Source organism: Barbus barbus, assembly GCF_936440315.1.
Source record: "Barbus barbus genome assembly, chromosome: 48".
Classification (NCBI taxonomy): Eukaryota; Metazoa; Chordata; class Actinopteri; order Cypriniformes; family Cyprinidae; genus Barbus; species Barbus barbus.
This window is the reverse complement of record NC_136726.1, coordinates 10,764,853-10,779,638: the sequence shown is the minus strand read 5'-3', so window position 1 is coordinate 10,779,638 and position 14,786 is coordinate 10,764,853. Positions and strand designations below refer to the sequence as shown.

The 14,786-nt window shown below is 37.0% G+C and overlaps 1 protein-coding gene across 1 annotated transcript in view; it reads left to right on the top strand.

The window, feature by feature from the left end:
* The window catches only part of LOC306866635 (AT-rich interactive domain-containing protein 3B-like), a 35,583-nt gene extending 21,834 nt beyond the window's left edge, over positions 1–13,749 (top strand). Inside the window, exons 5-9 of the mRNA XM_079411901.1 lie at positions 7,658–7,841; positions 7,919–8,169; positions 10,173–10,481; positions 10,568–10,657; positions 11,837–13,749. Coding sequence (XP_079268027.1) covers positions 7,658–7,841; positions 7,919–8,169; positions 10,173–10,481; positions 10,568–10,657; positions 11,837–11,997 — 995 coding nt within the window. The 3' untranslated portion in view covers positions 11,998–13,749. The remainder of the gene's footprint in view (positions 1–7,657; positions 7,842–7,918; positions 8,170–10,172; positions 10,482–10,567; positions 10,658–11,836) is intronic.
* Positions 13,750–14,786: the final 1,037 nt, after the last annotated feature.

Here is a 14,786-nt window from a genome sequence, read left to right as displayed (position 1 = left end):
GTCTTGCTTTGGGCCTGGGGGGATCAGATAGAGGGTGGCTGAGGTGGATTAAGGGGCCCCTGTTCCTCTTCTGAAGATTGAGACCCTAAAACTCAGGGCCCCACCTTTGATAATAAGGCATAATAAGTCACAGGAATACAGAAAACCGGCTAGTAAAGTTCTGTGTCAACACAAGTTTAAAAAGGGAGAATATGAAGAGTTTATTTGCAAAAACTAGGGTTGCACCGATACCACTTTTTCCAGTACTCGCCCAATACTGATACTTTTATTTTTCGGTACTTGCCGATATTTTTTTTGAGTACCGATATTTTCAATGCATTTGTACATTTTTCAAATATTGGGTACAGAAACCAAAAGAGTATTGTGACGAGTCGGCTGCCTCCCCCCTGTCCATCATCACCACCCCGTCCCGTATTCGCCGCACTTCACCAGGCTCCCGACGGGAGTGGGTGTGTGAGAGAGGAGGGGCGCTGAACACGCAGGGCTGGCGGCGTGTGATGAGGCGCACCTGACGTGAATAGAGCCTCATCACCGCCGCTGTTTAAACGCCGAGCGCGCCTCTCCTCGGGAGACCGGTCTTTTCCCCGTGCATGCACGCTGGTGTCCTCGTGGGTCCAGGAAGGGTGCGTCGAGCAGGACTACCGCACCCGTAAGGCGGCTGACGGGCCAGGATGCCGGGCCGCCAAAACCCCCAGAAGCGCCGGGAACCCAGGAGATGGACGAAGCCGCGCAAGAGACGCCGCCGCCACTCGCTCCCGGCCCCGAGAGGGGAGCGCGTGCGGCCACCGGACTCCGCCCCTTCCCTGGACCCTTCCCTGACGAACACTACCCTCCTGCACAAGCCCCGCGGCACAACGAGGACACCAGATTCCCCGTTTATTTGGACACTTTGCCCATTTGGACACTTTATTTTACCTTTTTATTGTTTAATAAAAACCTCTCCGAGGCTTGACGCCACACCCACTGTGTCTGTCGTTTGCTCCTCCCGCCACAGTATGTATAATGTTAGTTGGTTAACTTCATTTATCAAATAGATAATCAAACAAAAATTTATAAAGACACCTTCAACATTTCTCACATTATCACAGTTTATTCGCTATAGTTTAGAAAATGGTAATAAAATAGGACAAGAACTCAAGAGTTAAACTGTGACCGAACAAATTCAGCTTGATAATGTCAGATACCTTTGATAGAAAGGTATGTAATGGATCAACCAAAAATTATTCAGACAGCTGTTAGTATGACAATATTTACACAACTATCAATACTTTGTCGGGCAACCCTTAGTCTTAATGACAGCCTGTGGTCTCCTGGGCATGCTGTCAACCAGGTTCATGCAAACCTGAACTTCAATTTTTTCCCAGACTCGGACTGAATAATTCTTGGTCCCAAATTTGTATAATTTTTACTGGTAGTCCACTGTATGAAGAATTTTTGGTTCTAATAGGTCACAGTTTACTTTATTTTGATATCCTCACTTACTTAATTGAACTATAATGTCCTGCACCCACTAGTAAAAAAAAAATCATAAATTGTATCTGGTGTCTAAATTATATTTGGTTTAACTGTATATCATTCGGTTTTCACACTTAATTATGCCCATTAAAATGTATTTTGCAAGTTTTTGTTACATTCACTGTTCATTTTTTTTGCTCTATCATCTTTTGTAATAGCATTAGAGCTGCTCCATTGCAGCGGCTCAGTACTGTAATCACGCGTTTTGCTGTAATAATGCAGGGAACCACTCGTTATAAATCTCCAAAATGTGATCTTTTCAGAAATAAGTCTGAGTTTTTTTATATTGTCTTATATTTACGATTTAGTTTTAAGCCAAATGATGTCTGTGTTAAGTGAGCAAACATCAATAAAGATCACACAACAGACGTGCGCGCACGCTCCCTCTCTCTCCCTCCTTCCCTACCGTTAAGTAACTTGTGCATTGTTTACTTAATTGTTTTTGACTCATCCGACCGAACTACAAACTATCCAGTGATGTCTGTGATAAAGGGCTATTCACTCGACAAGCTCACACATCTGGGCCGCCGCGCGCTCAATCCACTCAGTGTGCTTTGCTTGGCCCATCAGCTGGCGCACATCAGCTATACAGGCATTAATACTGAATGTTTAACATTAAATTCATTGCATACATATACTTCGTAGACATCCTTAATCTAATAATTCCATTCTGCTGTCTGTTGTTCTGTTGTCAGTGTTTCTTTGTCTGAATATGGCACTTATCACATGCTGTGTGGTATCGGCGTTTGGTATCGGGGCATTTTAACAAGCACAGGAGCTCAGTATCGGGCCAGATACCGATACCAGTATCGGTGCATCCCTAGCAAAAACCGATAAACGCCACTTTAAAAAAATGATCCACATATAGCACGATCTGAACCCTAAACATGTTTTGTAAAAAAAAAAAAAGCCCTTGTCCACTTTTAAGACATTGCAAGTTCACGTTTTACTGCAGAAGCTGACAAGGGCCCTTGTTGTTTTTGAACATTTAATTAATCATAAGTCTATAAATGAACTCTTCATGTATAAGCCAGAGTTGATTAAGTTTTGATGTAGGCCTACTTGTTGTTTATAGAACAATGTAAGAATGCTTGCGCTGTAGATGCTCTAGATTAATTAATCTTACTAAAACATTAAGGGAATTGATAAAACCATGATAAAAATCAGTACAATACAACCTAAATGTGACTTATTTACTTACTTATCAGCAATATGAACAGAAATGTCATCAATCATAAACATCATTATAAATAAATAAAAACTATTCTTATGACAAGTCATAGTTATTTAGCCTAACAAAAACATTTTTTAATTTGTATGCGAATTCAGTATTTTCGAATATGACTGATCAGATCTTACAGTCAGAACTATTTTTTTATCAGTAAAGACCATCTTGTCATTAGGGATGTGCAATATATTGGTGCTTTATCAGTTATTGGTTAATATCATGATTATTATACGGAGATGAAACTTTAAATATTATATTTATATTAAAAATAATTTCAGCTAGTTGCCAGGGTGACATTACAACTTCTTGCATTAACTAAAACTGAAATAAACATTAATGAAAACTATATAGATATATGTTAAAAAAAAGACAAACACACACGAAATGAAAATGGAAAACTAAAACTGATTCAATATATTAATAAAAACTATAATAGTTTATCATATCATATTAATTGGATAATATCAGCTGATTCAGAAAGTGTCGTTATATTTAATTAATCATATTGCTCCATATTTTAGATATTTTAATACTGTACATTTATAACGTAGCATTTATTTCTATTTAATTTATTGTTTTTGTTCATAACATGACAATAATCAGTTTCTGTATTGATTTTTAATATCAAAGTTTTAATATTTAAACTTTTTTAATATTAAATAATTGAATTAGTAGTTTGTTTTTGTTTGTTTTTTAATGACATTTTTTTTTTTTTTAATAATGACATTTATGGATGCAAAAAAGTACCTGTTACTGTACCAAATATGTAAAAATAGCCATGAGTTTTCAAAAGAAGCATATAATAGTTTCGTAAACGCATCTGTCAAACATGTTTCCAAAGTCATCGCATGACCCTTTGTTGAATTATTTAACTGGCTCATTTTGTTGCCGTTTTAATGTTTGTAACTTCTCAGTGTAACAAAGAACAGTTTTGAATTATGACTAAGAGCATGTGTCGTTCAGTTGAATTTATCGTTGACATAGCGAACAGCTGCGATAGAAGTGCTGCTGGGTTTCCTATAGTCAGCAGGGACGAGGTTATATGTGAGCACGGCCTCTATTGTGTGACTTCATAATAAGTGTGGCATGTCCTGTTTGGAGCGTTTGTCTCGTCACTCCTGAGGCTTGTTACTCTCCTCAAGCATGTTTATGACATCCTGGGCTTGAAGTGAGCTGTTCTTTTCCTACCAGAGTGCCTCCGTCCTTTTATGACCACCGACTACAGATTTATCTAGGGGAGTCAGGAAGATCCCCAAAAAAACTCTTTCCTGATCCCTTTCTCTTTGCGTCAATGTTCACTGTCCTCCAGAGGAACGCAGTCTTGCACTGAGCCCTCGATCCGTTTGTTTTTATGGCTCAGCGGTAAAGAGACGTGGCCCTCCTAAACCAGTAAACATGTTGAAGTCTTAATCAAATGCACTAAATCAAGCATGACAGCAAATTCCTTGTGCAGCGTTAAATTCAGCTGAATTACTGCGCAGTGGCTTGTTGGATAGACAAGCTATATATAATATAATAAATATTGTATTTATATTCACGAAAATAAGAGTCAATGTGATTAGTTGCATATAGGCTACAGTGTTTTTTAGAGTTGCGGAGCGGTAGATGGTTGTCTGAGGAAACATCAATATTTCATACAAGAATGGAAAGTGCTTCTTGCCAAGGAAAATGAAAAATGACTCTCGGACTCCCTGTTTGTTATGATTTGGCTGTTGTCAAGGATGTTGTGGATGAACATATTATATAGTTAAATATGTACATACTTTATATGATACTTGCATATAAAATTATACATTATGTAAATATACATTCACTCATAAACATAGGGCTGTATATAATATAAAATCCCCCCAAAAAATCTGTTTTTAGGATTTTCTTGACAATTAAGCACAATGCAGGGTTATTATAGTTAACTAAAACTGTAAAACATTTGTTACTTTTGTAAATGAAATGTTAAGTGAGAATTTTTTTTTTTTCAGTTATTTGCAAAAGAAACACTCATATTCATTTTAATTTCATTTTATATACTGAAATAGCTAAACCTAAAACTGAAATAAAAAATAATAAACTATAAAGGCCTTTAGAAAATACAAAATGACAAACACAACAAAATTACTAAAACTAGTTATTACAAAGAAACTATTGAAGTTAAAAAGAAAATGGAAATGTATAAACTAATTCAAAATATAAATAAAACTATAAAAGTTTCTCGATTACAAAAATAACACTTGCACAATTCAGTTTAATTTGATGCAAAAAAAAAAGATTAATTTAAAATATAAATTTACAGGTATAAATCGCCAATATTTATATGTAAATTTAAACATTAAATATATTTTGTAAAATAAATGTGTGGTGGTAGCATTTATTTTTAAATTAAGAAAAAAATATTAAATTGTCAGTAAAATTTGTGTAATGAGAATCTAATGTAACCATTTGAATTTATATTAATGAATTAATTTGTTTTTATTTTTGTCATTATTCATAAATCTGTGCGGACACTTTGCAGTAATGAGAATTTGCGCTTAAATTTCATATAAATAATGTGCAGAAGACTTTGAATGGTACTCAAATATTCTTTCTTTTTACAAAATGCAATTTCTTGTTTTTTCTTTTGACTGGTGTGAAACACGATCTGGCATTACTGAAACGTTTTTCAGGTTATCTAAACAAAAGATCTAGCCACGCAGCATCATCCAGGGTCTTTCGTCGGATGTTAGACCATGTACTTCCTGTATGCCCCCTCACTTCCTCTCTACAGCTGCATTACAGTAAGAATGGCAATCATTGTTTAGGTCAGAGAGTGGAATTTCCTTCACCAGCCCGGCGTCTCAGGGTGCCTTATTGGTTCATTGCAGAACGCTGACTTCTTAATGTGGGCAGCTGTTTCCTCCTATATTTAGGGCAGTGGTCAGATTCACTGGCCTCTTTTTTTTTTTTTTTTTTTTTTTTTCTTGTGAACAAATGGGGGAGGGGATGAAATTAGATGGTGTGATTAAAAAGTAAATTAGTTTATTAGAATTAGAAAATTGCTTCCACTTCCTGTCAGCAGACAGATTAGATTCCTTGATGAAATCAGAATCTACATGCAAAACAATGACAGCATTTTATTAGTTTATAGTAGATAACTAGTAAAGTGACTAAAGCAACAATGCTAGTAATGTTTCCGTCATCTTCTGGAATCGAGTGTGCAACTGTCTTGTTTTTGTTTCCATACGTTTTTGTTTTATTTTAGTTGATAAGTTGAATTTGCGTCTAAATACACTCTTCGTAGATATTTTCAACATTTATACGTTTGCATACCCTGCAACCTCATGCTTTTATTTCCTTAACACCATCTGACGTGTCTCGTTGCCTATTACTTGAGACGTATGAAGGGAGACTACATGTCAATTAGGAGTGCAATGCTTCAGCATTAAGCCGTAGCACTGCTCACGTCAATCAATAATGAAGCCTCTTTAGCAGGAAAAGGCTTCCAATGACTTGAGATTCTTGAGTTTGAGCTAAATTGGTTTTGCAGTTATGAAGCGTATCACAAGGTTGCTCTCTAGACGCCGCTGCTCCACACGATTTCCTGTGGACCTGTACCTGAATCTCCAGCTCGGTGACCTAGCACTAACCTTTCGCTCAAATCTGAGCAGCGATTGTTTGATGAATGAGTAATGTCATTCCCAGCATTAAATAACTGCCTTTCAAAGGCAGCGCTTGCTCCGGACTCTCCGGGGGGTGCTGGGCCTTGTCTTGGAGGCCTGGGCTTCTAAATTACAGCGGGTAAATGAATGCTTTATGGCTGTTTGAGAAAAGAACATTCTGATCCTGATCATTCGAGAGCAAGCACACAAACAACCACGGTACAGATATTTAGTGTTTGCTTGGAACTAGCGACTATATTTCATATGTGACCATCGAGACCACTGAACAAGTGTTTTCTGAACTTAAAGTGATATATATTAGAATAATGTTAATATTTAGCATTTGAATATGTAGAGTGGATATATATTTACATGATGTATAATTTTATATATAATTATTATAGAGTATGTATATTTTTAACTATATATAATTTATATTTGATAAATTAAATTTGTTATAATTTTTTGATAAAACAACATGCAGAATCATACATAAAATTATTCTCACACACGTATGTGTAAATATATTACTAACATAATTTTATACATAACTATCATATATGTATATTTTAACAAATTATATATATATATATATATATCTCTATATATCTCTATATCTATATCTATCTATAGATATATATAGATCTATATCTATCTCTATCTATAGATATATATAGATCTATATATCTATAGATATATATAGATGTTCGTTTGTTTAAGCCACAGAATTTGTGTTACTCGTTGATATTTATTTTGTGCACAGGTGTCCATCTATGTGCATGTGATTCCATGTTAATGAGAACGGAGTGGCTAAATTAGGGCATAATCTTGACCTTAAATCACCAGGACTATTTAAACCCCCCTCTTCTCACAAAGCGCGCACACACATACATTAATTGGTTTTATTCTAGAATAGGCCCAGCATGGTATGTGGGGGGAGGATTTGAGCATGGTATTATGGGGGGGGGTCAAAGCCCCTCCCTTCCTGTTCCGTACACACTTTTGTAGCTGCGCTAACAAAGCGTGTGCGTGCGCGTGTGTGTGTAGTTTTAGTTGCCGCAATCCCTCCAAATGAGCTTCATTGCACTGGCCTACCCACACCAGCTCATTGCTCAAAGATTAAAAACTCAATCACTTCAGTCCCTGTTTTTCTGGAAGGGGTGGACGACACAGATGCATATGCACTTTTAATGCTACAGCTCTGTTTCCTCAGCTGGTTTCATGCGATCCATCACACAAAATAGCTAAACTCAGCTGTTCCTGTCTGTTCTGTCTCCTCCAGGTACTCCTGTGAATCGAATCCCCATCATGGCCAAGCAGGTGTTGGATCTGTACATGCTTTATAAGCTGGTGACCGAGAAGGGAGGTCTGGTGGAGGTGATAAACAAGAAGATCTGGAGGGAGATCACCAAAGGCCTAAACCTGCCAACATCCATCACCAGCGCCGCCTTCACCTTGCGCACACAGTAAGATCATGTCTCTGAAAAGTAGACCATTTACCTTCAGTCACATTGTAAGCTGACAGTTGTTGGTCTTGTCATAGGTATATGAAGTACCTGTACCCATACGAATGTGAGAAGAAGGGTCTGAGTTCCCCTGGAGAGCTGCAGGCAGCCATTGACAGCAACCGCAGAGAGGGCCGCCGCCCCGGATACAGCAACAGCCTGTACCGCTTCTCCCCTTCTCCCAGTTCTTCAGCCCCTCACCTCCTCTCTCCTCCCAAAATGCACCTGCCTGCCACGGGACATAACGGACTGCAGGCCACCCCAAGTCCTGCCCTGAAGAAAGCCTCAGGTGTGCAGTCTTTTTAACTAGATTATCGTTCTTGCTTGAGAGAATATAAGCCACATTTAATTCCCTTCATTTCCCTGAATAATTTGCTTAGGCAAAAGAAAAACATTGCATGTCATCTTAAGCACTTGGTGTATTTGTACACCCTAGTGGTGAGACAGAAAGCCACATTCTTATAGCTACATTTCGTTAATTTATTGATGGCTCAATGCCTCAATCCATCAGAATGAGTTTGAACCAAAAGCATTTTCGATGAGAGTTGTGTAGAACTGAAATTATCTGATTAGTAGGAAAAAATGAGCATGTAACACTTGAATCTGAAACCACTTTGAATTGTTTTTAAAAACTAATGTCCTGTAATGCTAATGTTTACGTGCATTGTGCATCTTATGAACATGCGTATGTTTATTTACTATTTGCTAAATTCTTCTGGCATGTGAAAGTGACGTAACATGTGGCCAAATATTGTAACCCATACTCGGAATTTGTGCTCTGCATTTATCCCATCCAAAGTGCACACACACACACCGTGAGCACACACCCGGAGCAGTATGTAAACATACCTACTAACAATATTCTAGCCATGCAGTAAAATTGACATTTAATTGGTTATATGTAAATTTCACTGTATGGTTAGAATGAAATAAATACATTTAATTACATTTTAAATCATTAAATCGTCACTCTTTACATAAATCAACTTTGATGTGGAATAGAATCAAACCAAAACCAGGCAAGAAGTGTGTGTAGGAAATTCAAGTTTCCTGGTGTGATTGGGGCAACTCTTGAGCGTAAAAGCCATTAAGAGACTGCATTTTCCTGTGAGGGTCTACTGTCAGTGACAAACCTCAGGGACGAATAAACGAATCGCTTATTCAGATGTGTAATACAGGGAACTATGTTCATGTCAAAATATCTTGCTTCATAACTTTCAGTTGACTGATAAAAAGTTCCCTAAAACGTAACAAATTGCTAATCTCCAAGTTAACTTTGCTTTTCTGCTGTCACCAATAGCGAAGTTTTGGTATACTGACCCATTTTGGCATACTAGCAAGTAGCATTTTAGCAAACTAGCATTCAGGTCTGGCCCAATAGACGTCAACAATCATGTTCCAGAAGTAAAAATCAGATTCATTTCCCCCATAGGAATTATTATTTTTTTAACTCTAACGTAACCTTTAATGACAGACCTAATAACAGCTACAAGGTTATTAAAGGGTTAGTTCACCCAAAAATGAAAATTGTGTCATTAATTACTCACGCTCATGTTGTTCCAAACCCATAAGATTTTCGTTCATCTTCGGAACACAAATTAAGATATTTTTGATGAAATCCGAGAGTTTTCTGACTCTGCATAGACAGCAATGCAACTGACACGTTCAAGACCAAAAAAGGTAGCAAGGACATTGTTAAAATAATCCATGTGACGTCAGTGGTTCAACCGTAATTTTATGCAGCTACAAGAATACTTTTTGTGCCAGAGAAAATCTTTGGGTGAACTAATCAATGGTATATGCCTCAGTTTAAGGTATCCGTCTTTATTAATTTAGCTAAATTACCCATGATTCTGAAGCGAAATCTCTACCAATCAAAGAATCAAAACCAGAAATCTATCTACCAACAACTGTGAGTTTTATGTTTCTTCATAATGTTTAATTTGATTGTCATTCACATTGCTTCATGAGATTGTAGTTTTTCCTCTCTCTCTTTAATGAAGACTTTTTAAATTCCTATGGGAGAAATAATAATACTACTATAAAATTATTTCTGGCATGAAAACGCCTCCTTTTCATGAGCCGATAAATCACATCCCTACATTTTTTTATTTATTTATTTTTTTATTAAATAACCTGTTTAAATACAAATATGAAAGTGCAATATGTTTCAAGTTCATATGAATCAACAGAATAGAATGTGAGGGATAGTACTATCATGAATAGCATTATGGATGTGATATAGTAACAGATAGAGTACTAAATTTCAAGGGTTTTGTTTCCACTCCTCAGTCCCAGAGGACGGTCCAGTCTCCATGTTGCCAGGTCGACTCCCCTTAGCACTGGCTCTCGGGCATCAGCAGCAGCTGGCACGCGCCGCCACCCTGGAGCAGCTGAGGGAGAGGCTGGAGACCGGCATGGGCGCCGGAGTGGTGAACGCTGGGGCTGGCGCGCTGGAGGGGCCTGAGAGGAAGATGGCTCGTCTGGCGGAGGAGCAGCAGAGGCTACTGCAGCAGGCTTTCCAACAAAACCTGCTGGCCATGGCATCACAGGTGAACCCGGCCAACCTACGGATGAACAACAACACCACCAACACCCGTGGTGAGTACTGTGACGTTTTTATCCAAACATGTTCAGTGACTTAGAAAGTGAGACGTGTGTCAGTGACATTTGGATTTTGTTTTCAGAGGAAAAACAGGACATGTCTCTCAGCATTTCTTCTAATGGCTCTGCTAGCATTACTGTGTCTGTGGAGGTCAACGGGATTATTTACTCAGGTGTGTATTATTGTATTTGTCCACACGTGGGATTGTCCAATATTGTTTAACGTACTTAACCTCAGGTTAGTCCAAGACCCCCTTTCCATTTCTTTGAAACCATTCTATTCTTAAAGGAAAAACTGCCTCTGCATCTGCTCCTAAAACCTGTCAGGCTTATAAAAAAATCCTTTTTATTTCTAGAAAAAAATTTATCTTAATGTCGTTTAAATTTTATGCAAGCATACTCCGTTTACGAATTAAATATTTCAGCACTGGTAAACTTAATACATTTTAATTGAGATATATATTAGGGCTGTCAGCTTAACGCGTTAATTAGTTATGAAAAAACGTGATTTTAAAAATATTAAGTTAACACACTGGCCCTGCCCCAGACCTGTACGTCGTCTTACATTTCATACAGTTGACTGTTGACAAATATGATGCAGGGTTACAACTCCATAAATGCAGTTATGTCCTAAAATTCAAGATACGGGGTAAGAAATGCCCCTGTATGAGTTTTTATCTCATATTTATATCATATGATAAGCGATACCATATGAGCAGCGAGAGCAATATCACACGAGTGCTGTTTTGTCACGAATGTCACAAGTTTAAATGTAATTTTATACAACAGTTCAGTAAATAATCGGTTTTGCTCAATTTTGCTGAGAAAATATTACAACACAGCGTTGTTTAGTTTCTGAATTAAATGAATAGCCTAATCATAAACTGAGCCTGAAAACACTTTTGAGAAGCTTCGGTTCTCAAAAAACTGTAATATTGTGGGATATTACTTTTGAAATACTCTTTTGCATGTTAATATATTTTCAAATGTAATTTATTGTTGTGATGACAAACTAAATTTTCAGCATCATTACTCCAATCTTCAGTGTCACGTGATCCTTCAGAAATCATTAAAATGCGCTTATTTGCTACTGAAAACGTGACATTGTGGAAAATATGAATAAAAAGTTGCACTGCTTAATATTTTTTGTAGAAACCATGATAAAAATGCTTTCAGGATTCTTTTGACTTTCTAAAAAAAATTATTTATTTGAAACATTTTTGTAACATTATATTTTAATACTTTTATTCAGCAAGTTTACATTAAATTGATCAATTTCTTAAAAAAACAATACTGTAATATTTTGGTGTGAAGGAAATTAATGAATGCATTTTTTTTAATACCGTTTACAGGATCCCTATATGCTCAGAAATCTGGAGCTGTTCCCACCGCTGTCACAGCCATGTTCCCAGGCCAGACCTCCACCCTCAGTCCCGGTATCCCCTCTTCCTCCTCCTCTTCCTCCTCAAAGGGCCCTGACTCTGTGGAGCCGACCACAGGAGTATCACCCTAACGGTCACCAGCTCCCTGAACCAAACAGCCAGTCAGTCCAACCCAAACTACAGTCTTGCCCTCTAGAGGCGACATAGCAAATCCCAGTCTGCCTCCCGCACAAACCACAGCTGTGTTTTCCTTCCAGTGAAGGGAGGACCACACACATACACTTTTACAAACTCATCAGCTGTTGAAGCTCATCACGGACCCCACCTGCTCTTTTCTCAGGACTGAGAAGGTTTTTAGAGATGTTTGATTCAACAGAATACCTCAGCTGTCTTAATCTCTGTGCTATCGTGAGTGTAAACACTTCGGTGATCGTGTAATCATGCCTTTCCACACTCACAATCATTCACTCACAGAGATGTGCGAAGCAATCGTGGCATGATCAAATCTACTTCTGCCAAAGTCACATTTGTGAGGTTGTGGTGGACACTTTTTTTCTTTTTTTTTTTTTTCTCTCTCTCTCTCTTGCTTTCTGTTAATTCTCTTATTTAAAGTTTGCTGAATTTACCTCATCTGCAGTGAATTTAAAAGACTCGATTATGATACTGCTGTGTTGCTCTTTGTCTAATTTGATGGATTTTGAAACACGCTACAATCCCCATCAAGTGTTGCAATGTTTGTTTGGTAAGAAAAGGGGTCACAGATATTTTTCCTTTTTAAAAAATTATTTACTTGATTTTATTGTTTTCTATTTCCCTTGTTTTTTAGCTTCTAGATACAGAAATATTAATATGATTTGAAAAGAGTTTTGAGTTTGAAACTGCATTTTACACAGCTGAGAGGTTTTGTTTTTTTTGTTCTTTAGATATATTTACAGGCAACGGTTTGGTTGAAAGATTTTTCTCTACCTCAGACACAAGACAATGTATGATTGAAAAGAAATTATGTGGGCACGCACGGTTTGTCGCACATGTCAATAATTTCTGTGCATTGGACGATCATGTACAGGCTCGTAAATATAAGAGCCTCGATTAATGTACTATTCTTCTACTCTGCTGCGCATACGAGTTCTTTAAAACAAACCAGGTCACGGAAAAGCAGGATAACATTCAAATCAAAGGAAGATTGGATGTTTTTTTATTTTGTATTTTTAATTGTTGAACTTCAGACCTCACGTATCTTTCCATATTGGAAAGCGAATTTCTCAGGAATTTTAGTTTTTTCTTCATAACATTTTAACTTCAGAACCTACATGCAGTCTCACTTCTGAAGCGAATGACACTAGATATAACTCGGTCAGTGTGGGACTGAAATGGCTACCTCAGTCAGGATTTACCTCGGATGTAGTTCAACTGCCTGCAGTACGTCACTGAAGTACTGCTGTCTTTTAATGCAAAAAGTCTCTCAGGTAATGAATTAGCGTAATACCTCAGTGAAAGGCAGAACAACGTTAATACAAGTGCGAGATGAGATTATTGTTTGAAGAGTTAGATGCAGTTTCTCATATCCATGAAGTATTGATTATCGCATGTCTTCCTGTACTTCCAATACACTTCCAGTAGCAATCGAGGCTTGTTGGCTGGTTATGTTCACATACTCGTGCTGATTTAGCCTCGTCAGCAATTAGCTTAACATTTTAGCCGTTTAGAATCCTGCATTTGCTTGACCCTGGGACCTGCTGGGATACAGACACTTTTAATTTCTATATTCTTCAGATAACGGCATAGCTGAAAACCAAAGACCATGTGTTTGTTATCCTCTTTGATGACCTCACTGTATAGACACATGCAACTTTACACAAAGAAATTAAAGTCTGATCTGATGCAAGATTTCTTTCGTTTAGTGTTTTTCTTCATGTGTGTGAGAAATGTCTCTTTTTGACTTAACTAGTTGATTGCATTCCTTTTGAATTGTTTATTTAAATGTAAAATTTAATTTTATATATTATATATTTATGAAGAGTTCATTTGCAAAAACGGATTACTCTGTTTTTAACAATTTTCAAAAATAAAGTTTTTTTCATTGTGCATTCAATCAAACTGCAGTTGGGTCATTTTGACTAGGTTAAAAATAACTTAAAATACAGCTAACTAACACAAAAACATATAATAAAAAACATGATTTTTGAAAATGAAACAAAAACCTAAAAGTAATAATTTGCAAATAAACTCTTCATATATACACACACTTATATCAGTTGCCACAGAAATGTTCTCATTTTCATTTAGCTACTTTAATAAAATAACTAAAACTTGCATTAAATTTAAGAACACATTTAAAAAAATGTACTTCGTTAAAAAACTAATATAGTAAAAACTTTTTTTTTTTTACAAAAATAACTACTTCAAAATAATAATAATAAAAAAACTGTAAAGTCCAACAAAAAAACAAAACTATTTTAAGGAAAGATGCAGTTCATGTTTTAAAACACCAAGAGGCAGTACATCAATCATTTGCTTTCGAAATCAGACAATTATGTCCACACCTCAATCTAATTTGAATCTGATTTTGTAAATCTGCCTTCACAATCCTTATTAAAGCCTTTGATGAGTGGAAGTGCATGTAATATTGAAATGCATGCTTCTGTGTCTGCTTAAAACAGCGATTCACATTCATGGACTAGAGATTTTGATTACGTGCAGAACTCGCAGTGGATGTGACAGATGCTGTTTTGTGGGGGATGGGATTGTTCTGTTGATGCCCTTTTGACAGGCACAGTATAGGATACATGGCATAGTTGTCCTTGACCAGTAGTGTCTCTTCTCACAATCTCTGGTGTCCCGCCCCTATCCTGAGCAGGACCACCCTCTAAACTCATCTCAGTCTCGCACCAAGGGAGTCAGTGGAGAGGATTACTACCCT